Raw genomic sequence first — 17,068 nt, forward strand, 5'->3', positions numbered from 1 at the left:
AAAGAGCAACACAGTGGATGGTGTGCTGAAACGCAGGATAAAAGTCTACCTGAAGGTCCACCTGAAGTCTACCAGGATGGCCTGGTGGAGGGGGGAGTCTCAGAACTGGGCCTCAGTGCCTGCCTAGAGGGGATAGGGTTTAGGCAGGCGGGCCAGCTGGTCTACCTCCATGGTGTCTTCCTCTACATGTGTGATACAGTGGGGACTGTAGTCCTCAGAGGGTGGTGAGTAGGATGCAGGTTGTCTGGACTGACTGGCAGCAGAGTCTCCTAGGGTCTTTGCTGCACTGAGCCCCTCACCTCTTCTTCTAGAACAAGTACCAAGGCTTCATATTCGACATTGTGACCAAGCAGGCCTTTGACGTGACCATCATGTTCCTCATCTGTTTAAACATGGTGACCATGATGGTGGAGACGGACGACCAGAGCCCTGAGAAGGTCAACATCTTAGCTAAGATCAACCTGCTCTTCGTGGCCATCTTCACAGGCGAGTGCATTGTCAAGATGGCTGCCCTGCGCCACTATTACTTCACCAACAGCTGGAACATCTTCGACTTCGTGGTGGTCATCCTGTCCATCGTGGGTGCGTATGCAAGTTGGCTGGACGGAGAAGTCCTGCCCAGGCCATGCTTCTAATCCAGCCCTGTGTTCTCTCACCATTTCTCTGTATTCCTCACCTCCCCCTTCTTCCCTCCCTCCCTTCCTCTCCCCCCCCCCCTCTCTCTCTCTCTCACACACACACACACACACACACAGAGCTGTACACATCACTCTGAATAGAACTTCTCTGGGAGAGCGCATTCAAGCCAACGTGGCCAACCTGAAGACAGCCCATACTCCATCCTGACCCTTCTCTCCCTGGGACACAGTTATGTGAACACTTCAGGGTTGAGGCTAGGAGAAGGAGTGGCCACTGTAGAGACTCCCCTACCCTCCAGACAGAGGCTTACAACCAGGCTGAAGGAAGAAGAGGCAAGTCAATTCCCTAAGAATGAGAGGTAGATTGCCTGATAGTGTAGGAGACATAGATCATTCCTTCATTCCTGGGAGATAAAAATCCTACAGTCTGACTTGTGTGCTAAGTCCCGAGGAGGAACAACGCAGGACAAGAGCATAACAGACAAGGCCCTCACCATGTCTGTTCAGCCCCAGAACCCAAATTCTTGTGACAGCTTTATTGAGATGTGATTCATGTACTAGAAAATTCACAGAAGGTTAACTTAAAATTCACTTGATGGAGAACATTCTGTGGATGGATTTCAATGCCATTCGGCACTGCTTCACACCAGGGATATGTTCTGAAAAATGTGTCGTTAGGCAGTTTCATCATTGCGTGAGCATCACAGAATTTGTCTAACACAAAGACAGCCACAAGGTCACTGGGCAGTACAATCCTGTAGGACCATTGTTATGCTATGGCCTACACTGGCTTGACAACTGTTATGTGGAACATGATTGTCACCAAACTGAGCAACCATTCCTCTGTGTAGTACTAGACAACCCCCAAGAGAGACTCTAAACACTGGTAACCCCTCTCCACGTCCACTGTCCTTCCACGCCTGGCAACCACTAATCTAAAATATTCAAGAATTATCAAACCATTTTCCAAAATGGTTGCACCATTTCACATACTCAGCGTTGGTGATGGGAACTCCCATTAATCCACCTCCTCACCGGCACACACGATGGCCTTTTACGGTGGCTGCAGCCGTCCTGGAGAGAGTGCTCCTCATTGGCGTTTGTTGCCAATGCCCTGGTGGCTGGTGAAACTGAAAGTCTTCCCTGTGCTCACTCGCTTTCCGTTCGTCTTCCATAGAGAACAGCTGTTCAAAAACTTTGGTTCATTTTAAAAATTAGAGTATTTTATCTTTTTTATTGTTGAATTGCAAGAGTGCTTTATCTATTCAACTTTCTAGTCCCTTATCAAATATACAAATCAAAACTATTCCCTCCCTTTCTCCCTTTGTTTTCCTGCCTTTGTGATGTCTGTTGGAGCACAGGTGTTTTAACTTCAATGAAGTCTAATTTTGACCGTATATATTTTCCTTTGTTGCTGGGCTCAGAGTCAAATGCTTGGCCCCCCCACTCCATTCCCATGAGTGCACATCTGCCTTTGGAATCACCCTGCCTTTGCCTTTCTGCCATAAATGTCATCTAAACAAAGGTTAAGACAAGCATCCCTGCTGTGGCGGTGATGGGCAGGCATTTAAAACATGAAGTAGGCTCAGAAATGCCCCCAAAGCCCCAGGTGGAGGTAAGGAGGGCAGTGGGCCCCAGGGGGCCGCAGGGCAGGGTGCCTCATGGGGTCACAGGGCAGTGTGCCTCAGGGGGCTGCAGGGCAGTGTGCCCCATGAAGCTGCAGGGCAGTGTCTGGATGCATTAAGAGGAAATGGGCTGGGGTAGAGCTGAGATTTTACATCTCCAGTAAGCCTCCAGGAGAGCCCTAGGTTGCTGGTCCTTGGCCGTGAGGAGCAGAAAGCCTTCAGCTCTGGTTCCTGCTGGGCCGCTGCAGTTCTGAGTGCGTACCCTCTGGCCTCAGAACACATGTAACAGTGTCTCGGCACACCTCCATTGTACAGGTGCATCCTTACAAGTAGAACAGCGCTGAGAAGCCATCTAGTGTAGATCTTCATCTCCTAGATCATAGAGGCAAGCCGAGGCCAAGTCCTAGACTGTCCCATTGGCCTGGCCTTCTATACAGATGCACTTGCCCTGAGTGAACCTGGGCTGGAAGGAGGGTAGAGATGTCATGGTGGCCACAGTCTTGCTTGTATCCCACAGGCACTGTCCTCTCTGACATCATCCAGAAGTACTTTTTCTCCCCGACGCTCTTCCGGGTCATCCGTCTGGCCAGAATCGGCCGCATCCTCAGGCTGATCCGAGGAGCCAAGGGGATCCGCACGCTGCTCTTCGCCCTCATGATGTCCCTGCCCGCCCTCTTCAACATTGGCCTCCTGCTCTTCCTCGTCATGTTCATCTACTCCATCTTCGGCATGGCCAACTTTGCCTATGTCAAGTGGGAAGCTGGCATTGACGACATGTTCAACTTCCAGACCTTCGCCAACAGCATGCTGTGCCTTTTCCAGATCACCACATCAGCCGGCTGGGACGGCCTCCTCAGCCCCATCCTCAACACGGGGCCCCCATACTGTGACCCCAATCTGCCCAACAGCAATGGCTCCCGGGGGAACTGTGGGAGTCCGGCGGTGGGCATCCTCTTCTTCACCACCTACATCATCATCTCCTTCCTCATCGTGGTCAACATGTACATCGCCATCATCCTGGAGAACTTCAGTGTGGCCACGGAAGAGAGCACGGAGCCCCTGAGCGAGGATGATTTTGACATGTTCTATGAGATCTGGGAGAAGTTCGACCCAGAGGCCACCCAGTTCATTGAGTATTTGGCCCTGTCCGACTTTGCAGACGCCTTGTCCGAGCCTCTCCGCATCGCCAAGCCCAACCAGATAAGCCTCATCAACATGGACTTGCCCATGGTGAGCGGGGACCGCATCCACTGTATGGATATCCTGTTCGCCTTCACCAAGAGGGTGCTCGGGGAGTCCGGAGAAATGGACGCGCTGAAGATCCAGATGGAGGAGAAATTCATGGCAGCCAACCCTTCCAAGATCTCCTACGAGCCCATCACCACCACCCTCCGGCGGAAGCATGAAGAGGTGTCAGCCACGGTCATCCAGCGGGCCTTCCGGAGGCACCTACTGCAGCGGTCCGTGAAGCATGCTTCCTTCCTCTTCCGCCAGCAGACGGGCAGTGGCCTCTCGGACGAGGATGCCCCTGAGCGAGAGGGCCTCATTGCCTACATGATGAACGAGAACTTCTCCCGGCGCAGTGGTCCGCCCTCCAGCTCCTCCATCTCCTCCACATCCTTCCCCCCGTCCTACGACAGTGTCACGAGAGCCACCAGTGATAACCTCCCAGTGCAAGCATCGGACTATAGCCGCAGTGAGGATCTCGCCGACTTCCCCCCATCTCCAGATAGGGACCGAGAATCGATAGTGTGAGCCTGGCCCCGATGGCCGTGACACACCCTGTTGAATCGTGCCGTACCTGAACGCAGTTCAAACCACTGTCAGCTGAGGCCTTCCTGGCTTTGGGCTGTAGAGGTGACAGATGAGCCTTGAGTTGGAGGAACCACAAGGCAGAGTTCTGTGTCTCTGCACTGAAGCCAGGAGCAGCAGAAGGAACCCCTATTGGTAGAGGCCTGTCCCCGGAGGCCTGGCACACCCTTGGAGCCTGTCTGGCAAGGCTCTGAACAGCATCTCTCTCCCAGCCTCTGAGGTGGAATGGAAAACACACTGTCCATGTTGTGAACAGGCTTTCATAGATTTATTATATTTGATATTTTTTTACTTGAGCAAAGAACATCTTTTTCCATGAACATCTGCAGTTCACACTGCCTCTCCTTAACCCTGAACAAGAGTGTCTGCGGAGCTGCCCGGACTCTGCCCTCCAAGCTAAGTGGGATCCAGTGTGGCTTCCTCGGGTCTTCATGCCCCAAGGGAGGAACGTGGTTCCTGTCATGTGGGCTGAGGAGCCAGGAAGGCCTAAGCCCTTCACTCACACACACGTGTGCACACACTTCACACACTGGGGCCACACACAGGCCACGGGGGCCCAGGAGCCCCTTGGGCAAGTGTGAGCTGCTCCAAGGGAGACAAGTTTTTCTCCCTGGCCCTGAAGCGTGAGCTTCTTCCTGTGGCGCTCACTCTGCACGTGCATGCACGCGCGCGCGCGCGCGCGCGCGCACACACACACACACACACACACACACACACACACACGCACGCACGCACACCCCGTTGTCCCCAGGATCCCATTTTCCTTTCTATTCAGACTCCACTAAGGTCAGTGCTAAGAAAATTCAAAGCTTCCCGATGAGCAGCCTAGGTCTCAGACGGGTTCTGCTCCTTGTCCCTCTCCTGTAAGAGTATTAATGTTGGAGCCCAAGGATATGAGGAGGGCCAGCCCCACTCACAGCCAGGCATGGAGCTTACTCCAGGGCTGTGGCAGGCCCTGCCCACAAGCCAAGGGAAGAGAAGGTTGATCCACGTGGGCCACTGAATTGTGCCCAGCCATGGCAGCTGCACAGCCCATCTGACAAAGGAAGTGGTCTCCATTTCGCAGGCTCCCCTGGGGTCTCTCTGCCTCTGACCGCATATGGAAAGGATTCCCATTGAGGCTCCAGCTCCTCGTCAGACACTGTGGAAGCAGGAGGGCAGCCTGGCCCTGCCTAGAGAAAGGCCCTGGATGGTTCCACGTGGTTCCATGGGAGGGGACAAGCCATCGATCCCATTGGGGAAGGAGGCAGTGTGGCACTGGGGCTCAGCACAGTGTCTGGACTTGTCTGGACTCAGGATCCCTGAGGGCAGGGGTCTAACCATCCCAGGAGTCTTCCGAGAAGGCTTTTTTTTCAGGGAAAAAATAATTTTACTCGTCCAATTATCCCCGCGACCTCTTCAGCTGCTGACAATCCTATTTAGCATATGCAAATCTTTCGATATAGAGAAACCACTGAGGTGATGCGATTGGCTGGTGGAGCCTGAGCAAGCAGGGGCTCGGCTGCCCAAGTCTAGCTCTCCAGCAGAGCCACCCTCGGCTGGGGGGCACCCACCTCACAGGCCACCTCAGTCTCACCTGCCCACTGCAGGCTGGCTGCTCCTACCTACCTCGCCGAGCTGTCGGAGGGCTGGACACTCGTGGCAGTGCCGAAGGGGGGCACTGAGGGCGAGTCAAGTATTATGTTTCTTTTTGCCACCTCAGTTCCCTTGGTGGCAACCAGCCCCAGCCCCACCCACCCCTGGAGACTTATCCAGTGTCCCCATTGAGTCCCATGTGGGGAGAGCTGGGTTTTAACTGTCCTGGTGACGCTTCTCTGAGTGGAAATCTTATTTTTGTAGATCTGTGCTTTGCTCTCAAGGCTTGGAGAGATATGTGTCCCTCCCTGGCACCCGTGTCGGGCTGCATAGGCAGGAATGTGGCCTGGGGCTGGCAGGGCTGCCATCCCAGCTGGCCGGAAGGACACTGTGGTTTTTGAGTGTGTGGAAAGCCTCGTAGCCTTAAGACAGGTGCCCGGGGCTGGCTGCAAACAGGATGGCCAAGGGTGGGAGCCAGCTAGCCCCAACTCCTTGGCTCAGCACAGTCTCTTTTTCTAGAACGGCACAGCGGTGCGCAGGAGGAGAGAAGAGAATAGACAGGAGGTGGGAGGGACATGCGTACATGTCAGGTGTTATCTGAAATTAACGAGCACTTCTCACCAAGCTTCGTGTATAAATGAAATACATTATTTTTCAAACAAACTAATAAATGGCTTACATGACCTGGTCTGTGCCTGTTCTTGGGCTGGGGTGTAACGGGGTCACCAAGGAAGGAAGGGACGAGGCAGCAGAGGGGGGAGCACCAAGGAAGGGGGTGCATCAAGGAAGGGGCAAGGCAGCAGAGGGGGGCATCAAGGAAGGGGCGAGGCAGCAGAGGGGGGCATCAAGGAAGGGGCGAGGCAGCGGGGGGTCACCAAGGAAGGGGTGAGGCAGCAGAGGGGGGGCACCAAGGAAGAGGTGAGGCAGCAGAGGCTGGAGGGAGCTGTGTGGAGGCCTTGGCCTGAGCAGGTCTGGAGAATGACAGTGGTAGTGGTGAGAGAGCGGTCAGGACTCAAGAATGCCTTGAACAGAGGCAGGGATTCAACCAACACAAGTGGGGTGCAGAGGGGCAGCACCCCCTCCCAGGAGAAGAGAATACCTTGAGGACCTCCTGCTCTAGGGCACCGTGGAGAGGGGAAACCACACCCTGCAAGTGCCAAGCCAGAGACGGCCTCAGGGCGGGATCCCTGGCTTCCTGGTCCACTCCTCCCTTCGTCCCTCTGTCCACTGTGGCTCCATGCTGCCAGCCCACTCTCCACATGCCCATGTGCTTTGCCAGCCTGCAGGACTCCTTGTGGCTAGACTCGGTACGCCCTCTGTCCTGTCTGCAAACCCCGAGCTCTGTGCACATCCAGACCGCTCCATTGCGTAGAACCGTGCATGTGTCCGACAAGCCTGCCCTCGGTCCTCCCACAGCCCCACACCCCTATCTCTGTGCCTTTAGCGGCCCTCAGGACCTTATAATTGGACCCTTGGGTTGCTGGACTGGGTTTGCTTTTCTCTTTTGTTGTCCTGCCTCCTCCGGGCTCTCGGCTGTGCCTTCCCATCCCTGCGCCCTCCCAGAAAAAGTGGACCATGTGGCTCTGAAGAAGCCGGGACCTCTGTACTGAGCCCCAGCCCGGTGTGTTCAGCAGCCTGCTCTGTCTTTCTAGACCTTCCCGCCAGAACCACCTAGTGCTGAACTAGACCCCTTGCTTCGCCCCAGGTCCATTAATGCCATCTTTAATGCCCACACTGATACCAACACTCCTCGTCCAAAACTTGGGGCCCCATCTCTTCAGTGGCTCCAAAATTCCACTGCTCAGTTCTCACTTGTCTTCCTTGTTAGGTTAGAGAGTCTGTCTTGCCTCTTGGAGACCACCAAGCATTTCCTTGGCTAACTTCATGCACTCCACATTCTTCCCTCAGTGACCAGGGTGATATTTCAGTCCAAGACAACTAACCCCGCAGAAAGTTGCTCTGTGGCTTCTGTTACCTCTGGATCAAGGGCTCTGGCCCCACTGACCTCTGTAACCACATCTCTCCAGCCCTCAAGGCTCCGGGCTCTTCCTGCCTCACCAGCTGCTGCTCCCTCTACCCAGAACAGCCCTCGCTCTTCTCAGGGTCAGGAGTGTTCTTTGGGAGCCTTCCCTGACATGCCCCAGCTCCCCACCCCACAGGCCCTCATCCTGAAGCTTCCTCTCCAGCTCCCTCTCTACAGATACCTACGGAGTGGTGGGCAGACAGGACCCCTGATGGAACAGAAACCAGTCTCATTGCCCCTCACTGCAGCTTGCTCTCTCACTCAGTGGGAAGCCCCTCCCTGGGCCTGGGTGAGAAAAAGCAGAGCCTGTGGCATTTCTGCCTGGGGAACAGTAGACTACCATCACTTTCTCAATCTGGCGTGAGCATGCCCAGTGCTAGGGGCAGAGTGGTTGGGTGCCTTCTCCAGACCAGCTGTAGAGTTAGGGACACTTTTGTGGGCTGTGAGGAGGATCAGGCTGTGCCTTCTGCAGCTTCCCACAAGATGCTCCTTTGTCACGATCCCTGGTGATGTGTCCTTAGGTAACCGTGGGACCACCCAGCCCCCTGCCAAGATAATCACCATGTACTTGAGCTTGCCCAGCAAGGCCCTGTCCTCCGTGTCCGACACATCACAGTTCCCCCAAGAAGCCTCCAGAAGCCCCCTTCGGAAAGCCTAGGTTTAGGAGGCAGCACACACCTGTCGCCCAGGCCCTTCCTCAAGAGAAGGCCCAGGGTTCTGGACAAAGAACACTAATAAGACTCTCCAAAGAACCTGCTCACATAAACCCTCAGCTCGGCTTTCTCAGACTCTTGTCCACCCTCGACAAGACTAAGGGGTCTGAGTGACATTCCCTTATAAGTGATCCCATGTGAAAGACGATAATCTGCCATCCTGACACTGCTGGTCACCCTTGGTCACCTTCATTGGCTTCCCTCCAGCCAACCAGGGCCTTTCAAAGGGCAGTCCACATCCTAGGCCAGTAGGCCACAACCGGCTTTTTAATCCGCATCAGAACCCAAAGCCCCATGGCATCCTGTGTGGTGGGGACATGTGACTTAGTGGAGCCCGTCTCACATATGTAGAAAGTTCAGGGGAGTGTCTGTGTGGTCCCTGCCAGGGGACGGCAAATAAATGTCTCATGAAAATTTCCACAGGACAGAATTTAAAAGAAATACCAGAGGGACTGTAGAGATGGCTGTGTGGTTAGGAGCCGTGACTTCCCAAGGACCTGGATTTGATCCCCAGAACCCACACAGCGGCTCACAACTATCTGTAACTGTAGTATAGTTCCAGGGGATTTTACGCCCTTTTCTGAGCTCTGTGGCACCAGGCACGCATGTGGTTCACAGACATACGTCCTGAAAAAGAATGAGAGAAACACCAGGAGTGGGTTCATGTTTTTTCCTCACCACTGAGTCCTGGAGCCCTCCCTCAGACGCTGGGTGTGGAAGGTGGGCACCAACCATAGAGTTCCGGAGAAGAAAAGGAGTCTGAGGCTGCTGCCCCACCACAGGGCTACACAGGCCTTCTCTCTCCCACACTCCAGGGATACCCGGTACCTCAGGCTAGATCCTCTCTCACTGTTCTCGAAGTCAGGGTTTTGTTTGTTTGTTTGTTTGTGGGGGGGTTGTTTTTCGAGACAGGGTTTCCCTGTGTAATAGTCCTAGCTGTCCTGGAACTACCTCTTGTAGATCAGGCTGGCCTCGAACTCACAGGGATTCGCCTGCCTTTGCTTCCAGAGTGCTGGGATTAAAGGTATGAGGCATGCAACACCACCGCCCGGCCGAGTCTAGGGTTCTTAATCTCTTCTATGTGGGGCCTTCCCCAGCTCCCTGAGGTAAGCCTTCACCTGTCTTGGAGAGTGTTGTTGTGGTTGGACCGGGCTGGAGGCTGCGAGAGGAGGCCTGTGCCTACTAAAATGTTACAGCTGTCACTGGGCCAAATGGGGGTGAGGCTGGGGTCTGGGTAGTGGATGACTGTGAGTGGCAGATGCCAGCTCCTGCGTCAAGGGGAAAGGCATGTAGCCGAGAATCTCAGCCCTTGGCAGGGACAGAGATGCTCCTGGACAGACGTCAGCTCTCGCCCCAGGGCCACAGCGTTGGCAGCTGCCCTGCCTCATGCCATCAACCCTCTACCATCAGCCCTGACAGCCACTAGACTCAGTGTCCAGGAGGTGGGGAGGGGCAGGGAGAAATATGCCTGGGCCCTCCTAGAGGCAGAGGCCACAATGAGGGAGGTGACCAAGGGCAAGGCAAGGGTGTGACAGAGATCTTTAATGGACTCAGGGGAACCCCCCAGTGCCTCCCAACCCTGGCTTCTTTCAGGATCTGTGCTGTCACAGCGCCCTGTGCCCTACCCCCAGTGTTCTGACCAGACTAAAGGCTGCAGCAGGCCAGGCCGGGATGTTTGCTCAGCCCTGACTCCAGCCATAGTCCTGGCACCCAGCACAATGAGGTATGAGGATACTGCAGACTCAGCAGCCTGGCCAATCATAACCTACCGTGTGGTTTCACCTGGCCCACTCCATTCGAGCCCTGCCTGCTCCCAAGGTCTCCAGCTGCCCCCGCCCCAGCAGTACTAACCTCCACTCTGCGTTTTTCTGGAAGAAAGCCAGATACAGGCCTATGCGGGATCTCCACCCGCAGGGATTCACCTAAAATTCACCAAAATGTGAGGAATGAATCTCAGGCTTCCTGTCCCAAACCCTCTTAGGCCACAAGCCTCTGCATTTTCCCAGGGAAGGAGGACAGCAAAGAGGCCAGGGAGACTTTGAGCAGACAGGGTGCTGGGGGACTTTGCTCAGAATGACAGAGGGTGACAGCTGCCCAGTTCTCTGAGGTGCAGAGTGTCTTACAGGGGCCTTAAGGCCAAGCAGCCAGCATCAGTCTTCGTGGGTAACCCAAGCCACCTTGGGCAACAGCGGTGAGAGATGAGCCAGCCTGAGCCCAGTGCAAGCAACCGCCAGTCTAACAAGCACTTCCTCCCATGCCAGCTCACAGGGCTGGCATCCTGGGCAGCTGCCAGGCACCTGCTGCTGACAAGAAACAACCCACCCACAGCCTCTGTGGAGAGACAGGCTGGCTCGGATGCCTGAGAAGCGTGTGAGGTCCCAGCAGAAGCCCGGATGTGGGCTGGCTGACCAGCAGTGTGTCCTGTCCTATCTGTCCCAACCTGTGCCCAGAGGTATGTGGGGCACTGTGTAATGTCGGTGTGAGCAGAACAGGGCTAGGCTTGCCTCCAGGATCTGTCTTTAAGGCCATCTCTGCTTGGAAATCATCTGTCCACTACTCACCCTGTCAGGGGAACACCCCTCTTTTGGACAGTCAGAGCCAGCCCCCGTCTCCACTGCAGGACCCGAGAGACGAGGCCAGTTTAGCAGGGATCATTGGGCCTCCCGCATCCTGTACCAATCCATCACATTTATAGCCTTCACCCCAGACAGGAGACAAAGAAATGACAAAGCCAATGAGGCCATAAATAAAGTGTAATGGGATAACCAGGATGCACAGCCCATCCCAAGGACAGAGCCAGGAGGGGGGCTGACGTGAGCCTCCATCTGCCTTGACTTCACCCACAGGTCAGCTCAGGAGACAGTTAAAACCACGGGGATGCCCAGCTGGATTTCCAGCTTCCTAGGCCAAAAACTCTGATGGCATTCGTACCTCCTTTCTTTCCCTCACACCCCACATCCAATCCGGCAGGAAATCCTGTTGGCTCTGCCTTCAGAGCACATCCCAAGTCCAAGCGGTTCTCAACATCTCCGCTGCCGCCACGGTGCTCTCCATTCTCCCAGTGGCCTCCCAAGGGCTCTTGTTCCTGGTTGTTAGCCTATCCGTCAGCAGGGGACCAGCTAACACAGCCTTCTCTGCTCATACCCATGCTCGCTGGAACTCTCTAGACCCCCCCCATGGTCATGCATGGTAGGCATGGCTCCCCACCTCCTGCTTGGCCCTTATTGGGCTTCCTATTGTAGCCAGCCATACATCTCTCTTGCTGGCTTCCAAGCACCCCTGGCTCAGGCCTCCGCACTGGCTGATCCTCTGCCCAGAATGCTTTCTGAGGGACTCAGGCTCATCCACTTCAGTCTCCAAGTCATTTTATAGATTCCATTCTTGTAATGACAATGTGACACAGCGACCATCCTGTCTCCTCCCCTTCTACAGTCCACTGTTTTCAAATTAGATTTCTTTAGAGAGGTATAATTTACACACAATAGAATTCAACCTTTTTAACATTTCTGCCTTTATATTGTGTTGTGTGTGTGTGTGTCTGTGTGTCTGTGTGTTTGTGTGTGTGTAGCTGGGTATCTGGAGGTCAGAGGACAACTTTTAGGAGTCAGTTAAACTCACATCATTAGGTTAGAGGCATTTGCCTCTACTACCCAGCCACCCCCCAGCCCTCACACTCCAGGTTGTGTCTCTGTTTCTGTTAGCATTACCTGTTTGTGTGGGTTTGTCTCTGTAACTATTTGCTGGCTTGTTTTGGAGATGGGGTCTCCCTTTAGAGACTAGGCTAGTCTCAGTCTACCTGCCCCTGCCAAGAGCTGTGCTTAAGGGTGTGATCATCACACTCAGATCATAAATGGTTTTGGTTGTTGTTTGTTTGTTTAGGGATGAGGTTGTGGGGTGTTTTTCATTTTTCTTTTTTTTCCCCCCTTTTGGTTTTTCAAGACAGGGTTTCTCTGTGTAACAGCCCTGGCTGTCCTGGAACTCATTTTTGTAGAACAGGTTGGCCTTGAACTCACAGAGGTCCACCTACCTCTGCCTCCAGAGTGCTGTGATTAAAGGCGTGCACCACCACCACCCAGCCTGGTTTTCGTTTTCTATCTCAGTATTTTGAATTTTAATTTCCTCGGTGCTAATGACTGAGCTTTTTTTCATGCAGTGATTGGCTGTTCTATCTTTGGTGAAACCCTGTCACTGTTTGGGAACTTTCTACAGAGACACAGACACTTTCAGCATTATTTGGAAGTAACAGCCTCCCCAAGTGAGACAGCGTTCTGTGGCTGTGCTGGGGCTTGCTGTGTGATCTGTCTCTACCTCCTCATCTGTGAAACAGGGTGTGCGTGACTCTGTCTGCTCACACACAGGAAAGCACGGCAATCCCCAGATCGTGTAAGCACCTTGTGAACGTCCAGTATGGTGATGATCATGGCTAGCTCCTGGGTGGCTCTTCCTTGCTAAAATGGTTGTCTCACAGAGAGAGGGTAGAGAGCTATTCAAGCAGAGCCTCCAAACCAGTGCCACCCACCCAGTGAGTTCCAGAATTATTGTTTAGAGACGCCCAACAGGTCCCTTCCATGGCCCAGGGAGGACGAGGGCTATGCTCACAAAGCAACAAGAAATTGACCTCATCACCTGATCCTCAGATGGCCCAGGGCTCAGTTCCTCCATGAGTAATGGAGAAGGAGAAGGCATTGGGGGAAGCGAAATGGCCTTTCAAAGTCTGACCTCCAACCCTGTAGGCTTCCACACGCTTGCCTATCTACCACGTATGTCTTTCCTCTAGTCAATCCCCTGCTCTGTGGGGACCCATGTGACTTCTACAGGAAACCTGAACCCCAATTTAAGTGTCTCTCTGGCTGGGTCTCCTCCTCTGGGGCAGTGGGGTGGGAAGGAAGGCAGCTGTGTGGGAAACCAACACGGGCAGAACTGGGGCAGGTGCCAGGTGCCACAGACATGGAGGCGAGGTGACGAGAGGAGAGGGAGGAGTGGAGATGGGGTGCTGGGGTGCAGTGGGTAGCCTGCAGAAGGAAGGCATTCCAAGGCGGGGCTTCAGAAGCTCTAGATGATCAAGCCAGAGAGAAGCAGAGGCACCCACAGGCTGAGGTACAGAAAGGTGAGGAAGACGAAGGGCAAGGAACAGAGCTAGGCAGGGGTGAGATCAACCTCTGCCTCCCCCTCCCAGCCCTTCATCTCCACTAAACATGCTCTCCACGCTCATGGTCACCTCCTTGACTATGGGCAGCCCTGCTCAGCCATAGCTCCCCATCAGGACTCTTGGCACCCTGGCAACCCCACACCCTGTTCTTCCCCAGCTACCTCCTGAGTGCCACCCTCAATACCCACTGCCTCAGGGCTCTAGCCTCAGAGGCCCTGAAAAACAATGTCCTTCCCAGTTGGAGATCAGGCAGGTCAGGGCCGCCAGGCCACGCCTCTGCTCCTGCCTGCCTTGCCAGGCCAACAAGGCGACTTCTCTTCTACAGAGACCATGACATGTGAAGGAAGGGTGGGAATGTGCTGGGCAGTGGAGCCCGACTGTCTGGAAAGACGTTAGCAACCACCCCAGGGGTGCCCAGAGGCTCCAGAGCCAGAGGGGTCCCCTCCCTCCTGTCACTAAATAAAGTCTGAAACATGGAACTCGCTGAGGAAACTGAGGCATCTGCCCATTCTTCATGGAGCAAATATGTTTGGAGCATCTCACAACAATGAGTAAAGTCAGGCTTGCTTTTGCCCTTACATAGCTCAGTCAAGTCAGGGAGATGAGTAACCGCCCAGCAGCTTGCTGCTGCCACAGAGGGCGCCCAAGGAACAAACCGCTAATGCACACTTTGGCTGTGACTGGGAGGGCTTTTCCAGAGAAGATTTAACTGAGGTAGGGAACACCTGACTGTATCGGCACACCCTATCCGCTGGGGTCCCAGCTGAACAAAAGAAAAAGGGGAAAACGCTGAGCCAACGTTCCCTTCTCTGCTTCCTGATCTGCTCAGGGCTATTCTTATCTTGTCTTCTCCAGCACGAGGGACTGCTCCTTCAAAAGTAAGCTCTCCCCAATTCTGCACACCGTTTCTTGCCAGGTATTTGGTCACGAGGAGAACAGTAACCGATACAATATTCAGGGATAGAGTCAGGGTGACGTGTCGTGTTGGAACTGACCTAAAAAGGGCATTTCCAGGCAGACGGGAGAGTGAGTGTGAGATTCTGAGGTGGAGGAGACATGACCCATTCCAGAAGGGCAGCATGGCCCGTGTGGGTGGAACCAGCAGACAGGAGGTGGTGCCGGTTGGAGAGGGCCAGGCGAGGAGCCTGGAGAAGATCCAAGGCACAAGGAGCTGCTGAGGAGATTCACTCCTGTAAATCCTTTCGTTTATGGGGGTGAGGGGTGTGGCTGCCCATGAGGCCTGTGCTTCGGCAAGACCTACCCTCAGGTCTACAAAAGGAATCGTGCAAGACAAGAATGGTGGATAAAAATGAGCCAGCAGCCTCTCCAGGGAGAGAGTGGTGGTTAGGCCTAGGATAGATGAAAAGGCGCTACAGTGACCCCACTATCTCCTTGGCAGACCCTCTACCCCAACTGTCCCCTTGAGACTGCAAGAGCAATTGGTGAGCCACTGGGGATGTATTCTAAGAACTGGTTTGAAGTCTCTTCTGTCTGACCCTGCCTCTCACAGCAGGCGCTCCCTGTTGGGGGCGGCACAGGTGCAACCCTAGTGACAAGCCGCTTTAACCACCTCCTCATCACACCGCATAAAGGTGCAAACGTCTTCTGTTAGCCAATCAAGGAGCCACAAGAGATGGGCATGGTACCGCCATGCATGCCCAACACTTGGGAAGTAGGCACAGGAGGACCACAAATGCAACGCCAGCCTGACGACATGATGATTTTGAAACCAGCCTGAGACACAGTCACAGCCCCATGTCTTAAAATTCAGAAAACGTGGGCTTCAAATTCAAAAAAAAGGTTGACTCAGCTGGGAAAAGTGCCTGCTCTTAAGCCTGAGGACCTGAAGTCCAATCTCTAAAACCCACGTGGTGGAAAAGCAGAGACTGCTGCAAGGTGCCCTTTGACACACACACATGCAGGCACGCACACGCGCGCACAACCTCACACACGCGCGCACAACCTCACACACGCGCATACTGGGGGGGTGAGGTCTATCCAGTACTTCCATCTCCCTTTGGGTCTAGCACAGACCACACAGCAGAAGACAGGCAGCGAGAGGCCGGGAGCCCCACTTCACTTCATCTCTAGGATTTCTGTGAACTGTACAGTCGACGCACAAAGTTCGACCTCAACACTGGGGGGTCTCTAGACTCAACATGAGCCCTGTGGGAAACAAGGCTGGGCTCTTGCTGACCTCCATCACCACACAAGACTCCTGGTTGAGAGCATCTACTGTGGGTGCCTGGCTCTGTCTCCCCAGTTCTCCTCACTGCAATCCCAGAAGACAGCCTTCCTCCCAGAGCCTCCTGGGTCCTTGTCCACTTGTTCCAGGGACCATGGCTTAGCGTGCCAGGGACTTCAAAGAGAGGAAACTCTGAGTCCAAACTCAAAAGAGTTAACCAGGGATGAAATCACAGCTACCCACGCATCCCACAGTTAGATAACAAGGAAACCCTTCCAGTGGCCTCCGTTCTCCACTGTCCCTGCTACCTGTGGGTAGGGGAGTGATTGCCAGCATGGACACTCTCCTGGCTGCTTCTCGGAACCTCGGCACGGGCTTGGGTCTGAATACTTTCATGCAGAAGAAAGGAACACTTCCAGGTGGAAACCTTCCAAATGTGTCTTCCCAGCCACCTTGTCACCAGATTGTCCCGAGCACAAACTTTCTCAGGAATTATCTTTGCCTTTGGCTCTTCACACAGAAAGGTCACATAGTTGTCTGCTTCTGATAGCACACATGCAGCCGGGGAAACGGCTTCAGAGGGTTCCACAGCTGGAATGCCCACGGGAATGCCTGATGAAGAAAGGGGAGATGAGGTCACGATGAAGACAGAAGAGGGAAGGGAAGCAGGGGACGGGGAACCTCACGTGGCCATCTCATTCCCTTACCTTCCTCTCCTAAGCTACAGTTTTAGTCATCGCCCACCACTGCGTGCTAACGAACAGAAACATCAGCCAGAAGCAGGGACACGCCAGTGTCGACCACCATGTCAACACCTAAATCTTGGTTTCCGGTATTGTCCACTAAAAAGAACTAGAACTCCTCGGTAAAATGGTTAGTTCAGGTTAAAGCAGAGAAGACACCAAGCGTGCCTGGAACATTGTGTTATGCCAGAACATAGAGTACTGAGAGACTGATGGAGACATCAAAAGACACAGGAGCCAGCTCAGACGGGCCAAGTAGGAACTTACCAGGGGTGGAAACAGTGGGGAAGTTGGGAAAAAAGGGAATATCAACACAGCTCCCCATAATGAAGTGCTAAGGAAAAGGAGCTGTATAGAGAGGACCGGGCAGATGCCACTGAAACTAAGCAACCAATGGTAGAATTTCCAATGGGTGGAAAAGGACACCACGTGCTACCTGATGTCAGAAATACCCAGCGTAACCTCCGCAATAATCTTACCCAAAATGCACAGCCTGAGACCACCAGAACCTGGGCAGCAGCACTCTACCAAAGTGCTGTCCTGTGCTGTCCAAAACATCAAATGCAAGACACAAAGAACAGGTGATGATCCCGAGATTGGAGGAG

The 17,068-nt window shown here is 54.0% G+C and overlaps 1 protein-coding gene across 3 annotated transcripts in view; it reads left to right on the forward strand.

Annotated features, from left to right (window-relative positions):
- The window catches only part of Scn5a (sodium voltage-gated channel alpha subunit 5), a 96,714-nt gene extending 90,382 nt beyond the window's left edge, over positions 1-6,332 (forward strand). For 2 of the 3 annotated variants that reach the window (XM_075964168.1, XM_075964169.1), the window contains exons 27-28: positions 312-582; positions 2,781-6,332. In XM_075964168.1, coding sequence (XP_075820283.1) covers positions 312-582; positions 2,781-4,018 — 1,509 coding nt within the window. In that variant the 3' untranslated portion in view covers positions 4,019-6,332. The remainder of the gene's footprint in view (positions 1-311; positions 583-2,780) is intronic. The other variant, XM_075964170.1, reaches the window with a different exon arrangement.
- The last annotated feature ends 10,736 nt before the right edge of the window (positions 6,333-17,068 follow it).

This window comes from Microtus pennsylvanicus, chromosome 3, assembly GCF_037038515.1.
Source record: "Microtus pennsylvanicus isolate mMicPen1 chromosome 3, mMicPen1.hap1, whole genome shotgun sequence".
Taxonomy (NCBI): domain Eukaryota; kingdom Metazoa; phylum Chordata; class Mammalia; order Rodentia; family Cricetidae; genus Microtus; species Microtus pennsylvanicus.